The sequence below is a fragment of the Urtica dioica genome, chromosome 1, assembly GCF_054948205.1.
Source record: "Urtica dioica subsp. dioica isolate 48M chromosome 1, U.dioica_male_clone48M_v1_H2, whole genome shotgun sequence".
NCBI lineage: Eukaryota > Viridiplantae > Streptophyta > Magnoliopsida > Rosales > Urticaceae > Urtica > Urtica dioica.
In genome coordinates this window covers 22,961,125-22,977,920 of record NC_142756.1, presented here as the reverse complement: position 1 = coordinate 22,977,920, position 16,796 = coordinate 22,961,125, and the positions used below count along the sequence as shown (strand labels likewise).

The 16,796-nt window shown below is 34.9% G+C and overlaps 2 protein-coding genes across 3 annotated transcripts; one reads left to right on the top strand and one right to left on the bottom strand.

Annotated features, from left to right (window-relative positions):
- Nucleotides 1-1,478: 1,478 nt before the first annotated feature.
- Nucleotides 1,479-16,222, bottom strand: LOC149407803 (carotenoid 9,10(9',10')-cleavage dioxygenase-like). Of its 2 annotated transcripts, none has more exons than XM_089627513.1 (13): nucleotides 15,975-16,222; nucleotides 15,733-15,882; nucleotides 15,549-15,654; nucleotides 9,559-9,818; nucleotides 7,875-8,054; nucleotides 7,698-7,776; nucleotides 7,519-7,600; nucleotides 3,148-3,210; nucleotides 2,900-3,041; nucleotides 2,521-2,803; nucleotides 2,340-2,407; nucleotides 1,822-1,986; nucleotides 1,479-1,720 (listed from the first exon to the last, which is right to left on the bottom strand). In XM_089627513.1, exons 1-13 carry the CDS (start codon nucleotides 16,077-16,079, stop codon nucleotides 1,604-1,606), a joined length of 1,800 nt encoding a protein of 599 aa, XP_089483639.1. In that variant the 5' UTR covers nucleotides 16,080-16,222; the 3' UTR covers nucleotides 1,479-1,603. The 2 variants fall into 2 exon arrangements, with proteins under 2 accessions (XP_089483639.1, XP_089483648.1); XM_089627522.1 differs by having other exon boundaries at nucleotides 15,733-15,879; nucleotides 15,975-16,221.
- Nucleotides 3,287-4,880, top strand: LOC149407804 (RING-H2 finger protein ATL54-like). The gene is made up of 2 exons (XM_089627503.1): nucleotides 3,287-3,919; nucleotides 4,474-4,880. Exons 1-2 carry the CDS (start codon nucleotides 3,619-3,621, stop codon nucleotides 4,476-4,478), a joined length of 306 nt encoding a protein of 101 aa, XP_089483629.1. The 5' UTR covers nucleotides 3,287-3,618; the 3' UTR covers nucleotides 4,479-4,880.
- Nucleotides 16,223-16,796: the final 574 nt, after the last annotated feature.

Genomic DNA, 16,796 nt, shown 5'->3' with positions numbered 1-16,796 from the left:
TGTATTAGTGTATGGGATGATGGATTCTAGGGAAGGCTGTTTTCAACAAAATATTAGAAATTATGTGTCCTCCAGACTGTTTCACATACTAACCCTGCAAAAATCAGAAATGCTTGCCGAATTCCTAGCTACAAGTGAGCACTGAATTGCTCGAAGAAGAATTTAACCACTAGTTTGGCGAAATATGCGTTTAGAACACTCTCCATCAGGTCGTCATCCACATACTCTTAGTTAATGGGAAAACTCCGGAGAAATGCTCATCATCATCCTCCGTTATTTTTTTTTTTTTTTTTTTGTTATTGGTTTGGCCATGGATTGAGCTATCCGGACTATTGATCGATTACCAAACAGGAAGTGCAAATCGGTGACTCCGATTATCGATAATCACAGGGAGCTTATAGGTAAAGAATATGAAATGGATTTCTAGTTCACATATAATTTATTTCTCTTTATGTTGATTAATATTCAAATGTTGTTTTCTATGTTTCTGAGTTGTGACATGAATTTCTAGTTAAAATACCGTTTATTTATGTTAATGTCAGTGGTTAATATTCATATATATATATATATATATATATATATATATATATATATATATATATTATGTTCGGATTTGATATGGAATTCTAGTTCAAAATATCATTTTTTTTTATTGTTGGTTTATATTATTTTGTCATTTTTTTTTAATTTATATAAAGCCATAATTATAGCAAACTAATAATAACTGCATCTTAATATTAAGAATTCATATTGCAAATAATAAACGAAAATCAAATTCAAATATGAAAAATGTAAATAATTGCTTACATTTTTTAAAATTAATTTTGAAAGAAAATAACATTTAATTGCAAATTAACATTCAAATGTTGTATATTGTTTATTTATGTTCATGTTTGTTAATATTCAAATGTTGTTTTCTGTGTTTCTGGGTTGGACATAAAATTCTAATTCATAAACAAATTATTTATGTCAATGTTGATAAATATTCAATTGTTAAAATTCTTTTTACTTAAGATTATAATTACTTTAAACTAACAATAATTACCTCATAATATTAATGGATTCATATTGCAAATAATAAACAAAAAGCATATTAACAATATTTATAATTTAAAACTGCTCAAATTTTCAAAATTGATATTTGAATTATTTATCCATGATAATATGCTACTTATATGCTGAGTAATTTATTTTATAAAAAAAAAAAATCGAAACATTATTAGCAATTTAAGCATTTAAAAAATATTTCAAACGTTGATTATTGAAACATTTGCATCCGATACTATTGCAAATTCTTAGTGATTATAAACTTCATGTATATAATATATTTTTTTTTATTTAGACGAATTCATAACTTTTATTGAATAATAATTTAAACATTTTAAGTGGCCTGATTACTATTATTTTTCTTTTTATTTTATATTTGCACGTAACGAGTAACAACTACTTGATTCTATCATCATAGGTTGATCGACTTGATAGTGAACTCATATTGGTGTTATGAGGCCTAAGCCATTTAATGTTCAATCAGATATAAATAATAAAAAACTACGATTAAATACAATAATCATAACCAAGCAACGTAGCTATCTAAAATAAGAAACTACATAGTTTTTTGTCGTTGTAAAAAAGCTCCATGAAATCCGTATGGTACTCTGTAAGGCAATATAATTTTGGCAATCGGCTCACTGGAAAACTTCTTTGCATCAATCATATATACCTGAAATCTCATTGTCAAGTAAAAAAATTAAAGGGAAAGGTTTTAAACTAGAGCATATATTGCTTTACAAAAAATGAGATTTAAGTGGTTTAGATAATTACTTGAGACACGTTGGTGAGTTCATTGTGAACAAAAGTGAGAATCCAACCATCATCTTCGTCAAGGCTTCCTTCATTAGGAATAAAAGTAGCTCCGGAGCAAAACGTGTTATCCTCAAACATGTGATATTCAACTTTTATAACCTCTTCATCACATTCTCTATTTTTCTAGTAGCATAATACAATTAACACACTAATTATTGTAATGATAATATGTCAACTGGCATTCTTTTACCCTATATTCAGTGCCAGAGCTAAAAGTTGCAATTGGGTGGCAAATTTGAAAAACAAAATCAAGGGAGAAAACGTAAAACAATAATATAAATTTGAGCTAAAAAATATAAAATTTATAAAAGTAAAAATTGTAATTTTCGAAAGTTCAGGGAGATAAGATATCTCAAAATCAATTGACGATAAAAAAAATATATCTTTCACATTATAAACCTACATTAATTCTCATTCTATATTGAATATGTGATTCTAACATCATAAACTATTTTTAAAGAAAAATGTATACGTACTGACGAAATCCTCTCATCACATCCTTCCATATGTAGCTTTGCGAGGCCTGCAAATTTGGGCATGTTGTCTGCGAAAAAAACACCATATTACTTCAGATATTATTCATCCACATATCAAGAAAATGTTTTTTTTTTTTTTTTTTGGGGAAGTTATTGCGGTAGGTATGAATCTTAAAAATACCTCCGTTATATATCCCGGTTGTATCAATGACATGAGTGTAAGCGAATTTATTTTTAAGCCCGACAAAATTTTCGTTGATGAAAGGAAAATCCATAGATGATTCAGATTCATTTATGATAAATTTCTCTTTAACTTGTCCAGTTCTCATGTTTAGTCTCCATTCATAAGGACGGTCGTGTAATTTTCCATCTCTAATTGCTGCGTTGAATTTTTCTATGCTTGGACCCGAGTTCCCGGGTCCCGTTAAGACCGATTCAAGAGTTCTACAACCCCAAACCACAACCTGAATATCCGGTACAAATCTCAAGTTAGTAGTTCATTTCTTACTAATAATTGATCTACAAGCTTAATTATACATAAATCTGAACTTAATTTGTACCTCATCATCTTCGTCTTCAAAGCAATTAATATTGTGAAATGTACAACTTGTTGCGACTTCAAACCACTTTATCGAATCCGCGTTTCCGTAACGAGGCATAACCCCTATCCTTGCATAACTTTCCTTGTCGTACATTATTAATCTACACAAATTTATATATAAAAAAAGTAATTACAAGAAATGATTTGTAATTAGCCTCAATATTTACTCAAATTTCATGTTCTGTTGTGAATGAACTAAATACTCACTCTCCTCCTCGAAAAGGTCTCGTTATGTCTAGTATAACTGGAAAGTCAAGCAATACATTATACCTGCAAGCAAATAATCAGAAATCCATATGATTATCACTAAAATACTACCACATGATTTTTCAAGATACATTTTAAAAAATATGATTAGTGACACATAAATTCGAATTTTAAATTAAAAGTGTCAGAAACTCAAAACTATGACCCATTGAACCAAATAGTATTTAATAGTTTGTTAATAAGTAGCCCGTGGCTAGAGGGATATTAAAATAGTAGCCAATCTATTAGTTTATTTAGCTAAATAGCCAATATTACACAGAGTACCAAAAATGCCCTTTTCTAAACAGCCTCCATTTTTTCTCTATTTTTTCTCTGCCCGATCTCGCTGGAGATCATGAGAGATCCGACGAAATCGCCGCCGAAGAGGACGGTCTGTCGGCGGCGGAGCACCAGCACGTCCACCCAATCTAGATGATCGCCGCCGCTGGGCTTCTGCAATCGGTCATAAACTCCATCGCCGTCGCGAAGCACCGGAGGAGCGAGGACTTGATCGACAGAACGGACTGTTCCGTCTGCCTGAGCGAATTTCGCGATGGAGAGACCGTACGGATGCTTCTGAAGTGCAGCCACGCCTTCCACGTGGCGTGCATCGACGCCTGGCTCCGATCGCATACGAATTGTCCCCTCTGCCGCGCCAACATCGTGGCTCCGTCGCCGCCGCAACAAAATTTCGACCGCGCGCCGACGGATATCGACGGAGGCGACGGCTCCGGTGAGATTTACCAATAATATTTGTTCAGATTTGTAGTGTTACTGGTCTGGATTTGTTTGATCTGCGGATTTCGTTTTCGATCTCATTTTTTCTTACTCAAAATTCGAACGCCGAACCTCAGATCTGTTGAATTGTAATCCCGATCTGTTACTGAGTCACTATGAGTTTGGTTTTTCGTGTGTTTATCATGTTGTAATGATCTCAGATCTGAATTATAACTCGCATTCGTCGATATCTTGAGCTAATTTACTAACGATAATCAATATAACATCTACAATTGTCTAGAATACGAGACTAGCTTCAGATCTTGTAGTGAGTTGGTTTGTAGTTCATATAGATACATCTAATTACCATAGATCTGTTATATCTACATTTAATTTGATGTGTACTAGACCATTAGTCTGCAACTAGGGTGCATATAATATGCGGCTGTATCCTTAGATCTTTCAGCGAGTTGGCATGTAGGTTACCTTATGCTATGTATGTGGTTATTAGCATTTGTATGGTGTTTGGATCTGCGAAGTCTAACATCTGATTTTGATGAACTTGTTCAGCTTGATGGCCAAATGCCTAGTGACAAGACTGTGGGCGGAGGAGACGATGCGTTCAACATGTTCTTCAGCGAGACTGGCTCAGGGAAGCACGTGCCGTGGGCGGTGTTTGTCGATCTCGAGCCCACCGTGATTGACGAGGTCAGGACTGGCGCTTACCGCCAGTTGTTCCACCCAGAGCAGCTCACCGATTAATAAGATTTACTCAGTGGTTAATATGATTTATTGTCGGATTTACTATCCTCGATTGTTCACGGAAATAATTAGTAAATCGTATTTACTGTTAGATTAACTAATCCTCATCTCTGATACTTTTACTGTTAGATTTATTGTCCTCGATTGTTCACGGAAATAATTAGTAAATCGTATTTACTGTTAGATTAACTAATTCTCATCTCTGATACTTTCTCTGTTACGGTAAATAATATTTACTGTCGTTCTTGTTACGGTAAATAAGATTTACTTTTGTTCTTGTTACGGTAAATAAGATTTACTATTGTTCTTGTTGCGGTAAATAAGATTTACTATCGTTCTTGTTACGGCAAATAAGATTTACTGTAGTTTTTGTTATTGTTAATTAGATTTACTAATTTTTTTGTTATGGACGATATTATTTACTATGATAGTTAATAATATTAAACTAAGGGTACTATTGGAATATTGGAATGTTGTCATGATAAATTGGCTATTTTCCTAAATATGTTAATAGTTGGGCTATAATTTTAAAAGTAGGGGGGTTGTTTTGGCTAATTGTTTAGCCGGCCCCTAAAAAATTACTGCATCCGACCGCAGTTGAACAATAGTTTTGGTGTGTTAGTATTCATGTGTATATATATATATAGATATATATATATATATATTAAATTTTATAATTTTCAATAACCCCTTTTTTGTTTTAAATATAATCATTCATCTTTTTGCATTTATTTTTTAAATTTGTAAATTATTAGGTCATTCCAAACACCACGTTTTGGATATAGCCAACGTTTAGAAACTTATTAAAAAAATAGTTAGACAAATAAAGTGGCACTTGAATAATCTATTTGAATTATTCATTTTGTCATTCGTTTAAAGCAGTTTTTTTTTTTGCTACAGTTCGTTACTCTTTCTCTCGTTCAGACAATTTTTTTTTCCTCATCAAAACGTCAAAAATCTATATCTTTCTCATATGAGCTTGAAAATTGAGTGATTCCTACTATGAATTCGTGGCGAAGAGAGCTTCAAAAACAGATATATTGCGTTGGATGAAAAATCATGTCTAGTGCTGTAGAATTCCGCTGGAGTCCACCATTGGTACATTTTTCGTTCACCGGCGAGAGGTAGTTTTTGATCCGCATTTTCAAGACCAAGGCATTATAAAACTTCAAAGTCGTCGGTATCATCGTCTTTTCTTCTCAGTGATACTCCAAGCTTTTTCTATGAAAAACTAGAAATTTATATAATTTTTTTATTAGATTTATAAACAACTAGCCTACTTATAGAGAGGACTTTTAAATTATAGCCTAACTATTTATTTATTTAGGGAAATAGCCCATATTTCTCATACTTCCAAAATTGCCCTTGGTTTCATAAAACTTCGTTCTTATGTGATTGTAAATTCCAGATTTTTTCCAGTTATTCATCATCGGATTTGAATCATGGAATCGTTCGCCAAATCGGAGACATGTGTTTTGTTTTTTCGAATGATAAATTATATTTACTATCAATGGCCCGACTGTAAATATTATTTACCATTAAAATTATCATGCGATTTGCAACCAGGATATTCGATGACTCATTTGAAATAGATGTTTAGGATCGTCGATTTCGTAGATGTTTTTCTATTGTTCTTATATTATCTGTTCGTCGAGGTTAGTCATTTAATCCTTCTTAGTTTATGTTTGTCTAGTGTAGGTGTTTAGGTTCTTTGGTTTCTTAAAACGTCGTTCTTATTTGTTTGTCAATTCCATTTTTTTCCAGTTATTCATCATCAGATTTGAATCATGGAATCGATCGCCAAATCGGAGACAAGTATTTTGCTTTTTCGAACGGTAAATATTATTTACTATCGAATGGCCCGACTGTAAATATTATTTACCATTAAAGTTTCAGAGTTTAGGTTATGGTGTTCTATGGGTTAATCGAATTGAAAATATTATTTACCATATTTTATAGTTAATCTAACAGAGAATTGATCGGAGATGCGGGGTATGGTTTCGATTATGGTGTTCTATGGGTTAATCGAATTGGAAATCATATTTACTTACCATTTTTTCCAAGTCTGAGAACGGAGACGCTTCGTCTGCTTCGGAAGTGGCGAAATCAGAAAATTGGTGGCGAAAAAGAAGGTCGGACGCAATATCGGAGATTGAAGGATTCAAAATCGACGGAGAGTTCGGAGGCAATATCGGAGGATTGAAGGATTTGAAGTCGGATGCGAAAATTTTGGTGTGTATTTGATGAGGGTTAAGATAGGAATATAATATTGTTTGGTAGTGGATTAGGCTAGTTACCTAATTTAAGTAATAGTTGAGCTAGAATTTTAAAAGAGGTAACCAATTTGAGCTAGATACCTAACCGGCCTTTTTTTTTATAAAAATAATTGGAAATTTCCTGAATTTTTTTTGGAAATAAATGGATATATAATGAAGATTAGTCTGGGTTTTTGGGTTTACAGAGAAAAACTAATAAATAAAATTTGTGAAAATTTGAATTTTAATTAAGAATGTATTGTTGAAATTTTTCTAGAAATTCAGAGTCCATAACACTTATCATTAATTGTCGAATTTTTTAAATTAATTACATTTATTTATTTAATTATAGCATGTTTAATGTGAAAATATTTAAGTAAAATATAATTGTCATTGACTATTTTCCTAAACGTTTGCAAACGTTGACTGCATTTCAATTTTATAATTTATTTTATACTACAAATTTACCACTTTTTTTTTTTTTTTTTAAATACCAGTTTTGAATAACTAGGTCAATTTCCTGCTAATATTACATTTAAACTGACTAGTTCTTTTTATAAGCACGTGAACAAGAATTCAAGAAAGTTACACATTTTACCTCTCTGTAATACCCATATCGTGGCAAATTGAGCATCGGTCAAATTTTAGATCAGCTCTATGAAGTAATTCCTTTCCATCAGCTAAAATTTCAGGAGCCGGATTAGGTTCAATTTCATATTAATAATCTTGATCATAATATATTAATAAACATTTGAATTATGGCTAACAATTGAATACCAGAAATAACTCCGAGTTCGTAGAAAGGTTTTACTGCGTCCATCCCTATTATGACCAATTCCCCTGTAACCGGAACTCTCTGTAAAAAATTATCCAAACACGAAACTGATTGTGTTTTACTGTATATAATTATAATTAAATTTTATAATTAATATCTTAATTCTAAACAGTTACTACCTTGGGATGGCTTGTGCAAGCTCTATTCCAAGCTCCGGGGAGATCCCAATTGCCTAATGTCTCCAAAGTGGAAATGTCAATCTCTTGAGGCAAGAAATTTTCAGCGACGGAATATAACTTCCCAGAATGTTCAAACACGTTGGTGTTGCTCATTTCTCTGTTTACTTTGCCAAATCTCATCTGAAATTAATGAAATACAAATCATATAATATTAAACGGTATTCAAGGATAACTTAACGTAAAGAAATTAGAAACAAATTTTAGAAATTAAATAAAACTCCAATTTTTCTTACCCAGTTTCTTTTTAAACAACTAGTATTTATTATTAATAATAATTTAGTTAACATAAGTAGACCTTTACTTTTAGTGTCAAAAGAATAATTTAATCAAGAGTTTCGAGTGGTGCCAAATTTATTACAAATGATGGTCCTCCTGATCTAACTTGAGCTTTTGGAAAACAAAAAAAATATAACAATTCCGTTCGTTCTGAAAGCAAGAAAATTGGAAAGGAATTTTCTGTTTTGTTTGAGAAATAAGACAGTCATGTTCTGTTTTGTCCAAATTTGCAAATTTTTACTTTATTTTTTTGGGAATCTCAGCTTGATTTCTGATTTTTTTTTTATTTAAAAAAAAAACAAAATTCATATGGGATTCTGGCCGGATCAGAACAGAAATTTATTAATTTAATTTATAAAAATGAGAGAGAGGCATATAGTCCATTTAAACTTTTACGTTAAAATTTTAGCTTAAATTTATAAAAATTAAGAAAATAACAGTACACATGAGTTGAGTTATTTAGATAATATTTGCATAATTAGATTATGATTTTAATTGAAGGTATTCATTTATCTAAGGGCTGATTAGAAAAATAGTCAACTTAAACGTTCGACATTGCTAAATAGTTAACGTTTCGTAAATCTTAGTTAAATAGCCATAAAGATGACGTGACCCTATTAGAAAAATTTTATGCTTTTCAGGTTTATCCATCCTTTTTATTTCCGAATTTTCATTTCAATTTTGATTATTAATTCAGCAATTTATTTAAGACATTTTTTTTAATTTGAATTTTAAAATATCTCTCTTATATTTCAAAAAATATAGAAAAAAAAACTATTTCTACATTATTTCGTGGATTCCTGAAACATATCAATGCCCAAAATATACGAAACAGTTATTTTTCTGATTTTGTGTTCTTTAACATCGTAGTTCACATTTATACATATTTACATATATTTACAGAATATTTGCAATTATTGACACATATTAACATATATTAACACATTTATTCTACGTTTTTGTTTGAATATTTTTGTGAGTCATTCATTTAAATTTGAGTTGTGTTATGTGTTTAAATTTAGAAATTAATTATTTAATTGACTTAATCGTGTTAAGAGCGGCGATTTATCAAATTCATTTAAATAGCCAACGTTTGGGCTGAAATGATATGTATCTGTATTATTGTAAAACTGCGCTTGTAAATAAAAGACAGTGACTATTTATGTAAGATTTACGAAACGTTGGCTATTTAGCAATGTCAAACATTTAAGTTGGTTATTTTCCTAATTAATTGTTTATCTAATTAAAAAAAAATTAATAAAAATTATGTACATTAACTTAAGTAGATGACTAGGCTCGTATCCAATTTTTTTATTATTTTTTATTTTCTAATTTAATAAAAACGTACCAAATTGATGAGACAAGCCAATATAACCACCGGTAAATCCCCTTCTATAATGGGCATCAGATATGGCTTGTTTCTTTCTCTTTCTTGCTTAAATGTATCGGTTTTGACGTATTTGTTGTTGTAGTGAAAAATCCAATTTGAATTCTCATCTTTGTCAAAATGGAGAGAATGAAGCATTCCTTCTCCTTCAACCCATGACCGGTATGAATCTCCGAACAGAGATTTTGTAGATTTTAGTCCACCAAACAAAGGATTCGGCCCTGTAAAAATCAGTAAACCATGTGTCTTTCAAAATTTAATATATTTAGGGATATAGAAAATATTGTTGGCTTATTCAAGACATAAAAACTCACGCGTCTTAAATAATGGATTTTTTTTTCTTCTACTTTTCCTTTCATGTTGCTTTGCAATAAAAGAATATCTAACTAGATGCTTTTTTTTTTCAACATTTTATATATTTTAAGTAAACTTGACTTCTAAATATTCTCAACATTTTAAAAAAAAATTAATGGACAATCACTATAAGATAATTACAAAATAATACACTCACTTTTTATTTTAATCAAAATTATACCCTCATTGTATAATTTTGCAAACTATCACCTAAATAATTTAATTTATGCAAATAAAACCATGAATTTATAAATATACAATTTTACACTCCCCCACCTTATTAAAATTTATAAACTTATCCTCGATTTTTTTATTTTACTACTTAAAAGTTCACCGTTACAAGAAATTAAAAAAAGTTGATGTAGTAAAATTACGATATGTTGAAAACAACATGCTCGAACTCCAATGATTACTCACAGCCAACTTTGGAAGTCACATCTCACTATTTACTAGGATAATTCTCATTGTTTCAATGTAAGCAATCATTTCTACTTATCTTATTACTTGTATAAATAGAGGATTATTTTCTCCTCTCAAATAGTGAAATATAGAAAATATTCATCATATTGTCTCTGAGTCATATTTCAATATGGTATCAGAGCACGGAAAATCGATCACCCCAAACACCTTTGAAAACTCATCCGCTCTCAACACCACTTCGTCCACCTTGCAAACCATGCCCACTCGGTCGAACTCCGATTCGTTCTCCCAACATATCACGAGTCACAAACTCAATGTCCACAACTTTCTACAGTGGTCTCAATCCGTGCTCATGTTCATCTTGGGAAGAAGCAAAGATGACTATGTCATCGGCACGGCTACAGCTCCGAAGTGTGAAGGCCCGACATTCAAGAGTTGGAAGGCTGATAACAATATGGTGATGTCATGGCTCATAAACTCCATGCAACCCGAAATCGGAGAATCCTTCCTTCTTTACTCCACAACGGCAGAAATCTGGCAAGCAGCTAGAGAAATCTTCTCCAATTCAAAAGATGTGTACGAACTGTTTGAAACCGAGAATACCCTCCACGACCTTCATTAAGAAGAGATGTCTTTGTTACTCATTTTTTCAGTTCACTCACACATCTATGGCAGAAGATCGATCTCTACAAACGTCACCAGTGGACCTGCCCTGAGGACTCGAAACTCTACCGCAAGATCCTGGAAACCAAACGTGTGTTTAAACTGTTATCGAAACTCAATAAAGACCCCGACGAGGTCAGAGGATGGATACTTAGTACTAAACCACTACCATATCTCCGGGAAGCCTTCTCCGTGGTTAGACATGAAGAAAGAAGAAGGAAAATCATGCTTGGAAAAAATCAAACTCACGCAAGCTCAATTCCGAGCTCAGACTCATCTGCCCTCAATTCGTGTGATGAAAGCCTTGTAGCTCGCGTCTCGATATAGAGACCTCGCAAAGCACAATCCTATTGCGATCACTGCCGACGACCTGGTCATGTTCGAGATTCGTGCTGGAAACTCCATGGAAGACCGCAGAATTCGAAGTCAAGTGATGAAACCAAAGATTTAAACTCAACCAGAAATTTGGTATCCACCTCGTCCGCTGCATCAACCTCGACCTCGAATTACTCTCCATTCAGCAACGATCATCTCGCCATGCTTGAGAAACTTCTCCAACAAGTCCAACTCGGTGGTGAAAGCTCTGGCATTGGACCTCTAGGTAACTCCCCTAGAGCCCTTCATGTAAGCACGGAGAATCCTTCATCTTGGATTGTCAACTCCGGTGCTTTAGACCATATGACCGGTAAATCGAAATCTGTTCACAAACTACTCTAAGTGTGGTAAAGGCATATCAGCCACCATTGCAAACAGATCTAAAACCGAAGTCACTAGTATTGGAACCGTGATCATATCGAAGTCCTTGAAATTAGAATCCGTATTCTTTGTTCCTCAACTTCGCTGTAATCTCCTATCTATACATAAGATCAACAAAGATTCTAAATGCCTAACTATTTTTTACGAATGTTCATGTGTGTTTCAAGAATATGTCACGAGGAGACAGATTGATAATGCCGAGCTAAGCATTGGACTCTATATCCTCAAACCAAACCTGTCCGATGTCCCTCTCCAATGCAAGATGGCTCAATCCTCGCCTCAACACAAAGAGATCATACTTAATCACCTTAGATTAGGCCATCCAAATTTCATGTATCTCAAAAGACTATTTCCTTCATTATTTCTTAATAAAAATGCCAGTTCCATTCAGCGTGAAATGTGTGAGTTCGCTATACATTCTCGTAGTTCGTATCATCTCACTTCGTACAAACCATCCCGTCATTTTGGAACAATTCACAATGATATATGGGGTCCCTCCAAAGTTCCAAATATCTCTGGAGCTCGCTGGTTTGTCCTCTTTGTTGATGACAATACGAGATTAAGTTGGGTATGCATAATGAAAACAAGTCAGAAACAACCGAACTGTTTAAAACCTTCCACAAAATGATACAAACTCAATTCGACACAACCATTCAGATCGTCCATACAGATAATGCCCGAGATCATTTTAACTTAGAGCTCGACTCCTTCTTTAAAATCGAGGCATAATCCACTCAAGCTCATGTGTGTATACCCCGTAACAAAATGGAGTCGCGGAGAGAAAAAATCGGCATCTCCTTTAGGTCGCTCGGGCAATCATGTTTTCCTCAAAGGTTCCATCTCATTTCTAGGGAGAAGCAGTTCTCAGAGCCGCATACCTCATAAATCCTATGCCATCGCGTGTCCTCAACTACAAAATTCCAGCTCAAGTTCTCCTTCACACATATCCTCTAACCCGTCTCATCTCCACATTACCTGCAAAAGTGTTCGGTTGCACCGTATTCACCCACTCACATACTCAAGGAAAATTAGATCCAACATCTCTTAAATGTATCTTCCTTTGGTACTCCGCGGCACAAAAGGGTTACAAATGCTATGTACCCATTTCCAGAAAGTTCATAGTCTCCATGGACGTTTCCTTTCACGAGTTCAGTCCTACTTCGTCAATTCAGCTCGTCAAGGGGAGAATAACGACAATGACTTCCCGAATTGGCTAATCATCAATCCGGGCTTTAGCTCGCCACTCATCCCAAGTTTGACCTCGTCTCCGATTCTGACCTTGACTTCGAGCTCGCCACTCATCCCAAGTTCCCCAAGTTCAACCTTGTTTCAGCTCCAAGTTCAACCTCGTCTCAAAGTTCGTCATATCAAATACTTTTTATACCCAGCTCTTCACAAACTCCCAACATTAGTTTGCCAAATACTGAACAATCAGACTCCGGCCCACTGCATCTTTACGAACTGACTCAGAGTCCGGTACAAGCTCGTGACCATGAAGTCCTTCCAGATCTGAACTTCGACACCAATGAGCAAGGTAACACTTCATCACCAGACTTACCCATTGCCTTGAGAAAAAGGATCTCGTTCTTGTCGACCATACATGATTGAGGATTTTGTGTACTATGGAAATCTCTCAGCGAGCTATAAAGACTATGTCGCGAAATTAGATGAGGAAAAGGTGTCACAATCAATCGAGGAAGCTCTCCAGGTCCCAGCATGGCGAGATGCCAGTCATGCCGAGATCAAAGCCCTTGAACATAATGACACATGGGCGATCACCGAGCTACCCCAGGGAAAACAAACTGTCGGATGCAAATGGATATTTACCATTAAACACAATCTAGATGGTACAGTTGAGAGATTTAAAGCTCGACTAGTCGCAAAAGGGTACACTCAGACGTACGACATCGATTACCAAGAAACATTCGCTCTGGTCGCGAAGTTCAACACTGTCAAGATCCTTCTCTCTCTAGCATCCAACTTAGATTGGCCCCTCATCTAGCTCAATGTGAAGAATGTCTTCCTAAATGACGAATTAGAAGAGGAAGTCTACATGCAACTCCTACCAGGATTCGATAATAATCAAGGTGCCAACAAAGTCTGCAAGCTCAAAAAGTCTCTATACGGACTAAAACAGTCTCCTCGAGCATGGTTCGGAAAGTTCACCCATGTACTCAAACAATGCGACTACGTGCAAAGTCAAGCAGATCCCACACTCTTCTCGAAGATCTCCGTCGAAGGCAACAACACCATCCTCAGTGTGTATGTGGATGACATAGTCATTACAGGAGACAACCTTGAAAAAATCAAGAGACTGAAGCAGATCATGTCGTCCGAGTTTGAAGTTTAGGACCTTGGAGGCTTGCGATACTTCCTAGGTATAGAGGTTGCACGATCTGAAAAAGGTATCTCTGTCTCTTAGAGCAAATATACATTGGATCTCCTCACAGAAACTGGCATGCTTGATTGCAAACCAGCTGATACTCTGATGGATCCCAATGTAAAATTACTAGTTTGCACTACCGAGGTCGCTACTAACAAAGAGAGATTTTAGCAGCTCATAGGAAAACTCATCTACCTCACTCACACTAGACTAGACATCGGATTCGCAATAAGCATGGTTAGTAGATTCATGAGTAATCCCTCGAAAACGCACATGGACGCAGTCATGAGAATTCTTCAATACCTTAAAGGAGCCCCAGGGACCGGTCTCTCGTTCAAGAAAAGAAGAAGCCGAGGTATCGAAGTCTTCACTGACGCGGACTGGACAGGATTTGTACCAGATCGAAAATCGACATCAGGCATGTGCACCTATGTCTGGGGAAACCTTGTCACATGGCGTAGCAATAAGAAACAATCGATAGTCTCGCAAAGTAGTGCTAAAGCCGAACTCAGATCACCAGCAAGTGGAGTATGTGAAGGCATCTGGTTGAAGAGAGTTCTTGACGACCTAAAAATAGAAGTCGAAGGGCCTATCAAGTTCCTTTGTGATAATCAAGCAGCCATAAGCATTGCTAAGAATCTTATTCATCACGACACAACCAAGCATATTGAGATCGACCGATACTTCATCAGCGAAAAGATAGAGTCGAACATCATCGAAATAGAGTACATCCCGACTCGCCATCAGCTCGCACAAATCCTCACCAAACCTCTGCCTTGTACAAGTTTTTCCGAGCTGTGTAGCAAACTTGATCTCCTCAACATTTACCATCAAGCTTGAGGGGGAGTATTGAAAGCAACAAGCTCGAATTCTAATGACCACTCACAACCAACCTTGTAAGTCACATCTCACTATTTACTAAGATAATTCTCATTGTTTCCAAATCATTTCTACTTATCTCATTACTTGTATAAATAGAGGATTATTTTCTCCTCTCAAATAGTAGAAAATATTCATCATATTCTCTCTGAGTCGTATTTCAACAGGATACACGGAAATTAATCAAATAGTGAAATAGTAAAATATATTGGATAAAACCTTTCTTAAAGTTATAAAACGAAGGGTATATGATATTATAATGCAGAAGTTAATGTGGCTACATTTTGGTAACATTAATTTATTTCATTCAACAAAAGTCTACATAAAAATATCATATATATATATATATATATATATGTGTATGTGTGTGTGTGTGTGTGTGTGTGTGTATGTTTTTAAAACGGACGAACGCCAAACTATAGAGGTCACCAAAGTTTTCATTCCACATACAGGATATGGTTATGCAGATATAATGTTGATAAATGTGATCACTGACCATTTCTTACGTAGACACCCTCGGGAAAACCAAGAGGAACCTTCCCTTCAACTTCGGGCACAAGTACGGAAGGTCCTTCACGCTCATCAACCGGAGCGAAATTGCTCTGTATATGCATATAGCATTATTATTCATTCAGTACAATCATAAAAACAAATATATATTATATATTATTTTACGCAACCTGCGATGGAAGCAGTGGTTGATCTACAAATTCGAAGATCAAATCTACAAACGCATCTGTTACTTTTTCCCTGGTGTTTTTTACCATCTTTTCTACGTCCATTCGCATATCACGAACTCGTTGCAAAGCTCTCGACGTCGACCATGGCTGCTTTATACGTAAGGACATGCGTTGGCTTACTAGTTTAAGATTAATATGTGATATAATTTTAAAGTATAAATATATATGTATATATAAATTACCTTTTCGGGCAGAGTGCGCGAGTTCTTGAAGACGTCGCAGTTGTAACGGGTCAAGGGTCTCTGGTTAACGGAGCAGCTCACTAAGGCCATACATGAAGATGCCATTCTCTCTCTCTCTCTCTCTCTCTCTCTCTCTCTCTCAAAAGACAGTACAATAAACGTATGATAACTCAAGTGAGAGATGTGAGTGATTCCCACCACTTCAATATTTTCAAAGCAAAAAAAAAAAAAAGATGTGAGTCGTTGTGTTGGTATATGCGTTAAAAATATTGGACAGCTAGCACTATATATAATACCGGAACTAACGATAAAGGACAAAAATATTTATGTAAGGTACAGTCCCCGCCCTGATAAAGAACAGTTATAAATCTTTTTTGTTCTCACAATTGAGGTAGAGCGAAAGTGCTCATAAAAAAGTTTATTTTTTTTTGGAACATTTATGAAACTCGGGGTTAAGCCCGACTCCGATCGAAACACCCCTATTCGAGCTCACTGGAGAGAGAGTCATGATCGAATGCACCATTGACTTACCAGTCACTTTCAGGACTCTCGGGGACATCGAAATTGTCCATATAGTTCCCTTGCTAGTAGTTGACTAACCATCACCGTTCAACGTCATCATCGGACGACTCACACTCAACAGACTAAAGACGATCACGTCCACCTATCATCTACTGCATCTACTGGTGAAATTTCGCACTGAAAAAGGAATCGGGACTACAATTGCCGACCAAGCCCAGACCAGGGTATCCTACATCCAAGTGATCGACGCAAAGATGCCGAAAAAATGGTTAACAAGATCTTCCAACTGAAAGACGATTA

Coding starts and splice junctions, on each gene's coding strand:
- LOC149407804 (XM_089627503.1), top strand. CDS start 3,619: ATGATCGCCGCCGCTGGGCTTCTGCAATCGGTCATAAACTCCATCGCC.
- LOC149407803 (XM_089627513.1), bottom strand. CDS start 16,079: ATGGCATCTTCATGTATGGCCTTAGTGAGCTGCTCCGTTAACCAGAGA. Junction 15,883..15,974: donor CGCGCACTCTGCCCGAAAAG/GTAATTTATATA, acceptor TTACGTATAAAG/CAGCCATGGTCGACGTCGAG. Junction 8,055..9,558: donor TGGCTTGTCTCATCAATTTG/GTACGTTTTTAT, acceptor CATTAATTTCAG/ATGAGATTTGGCAAAGTAAA.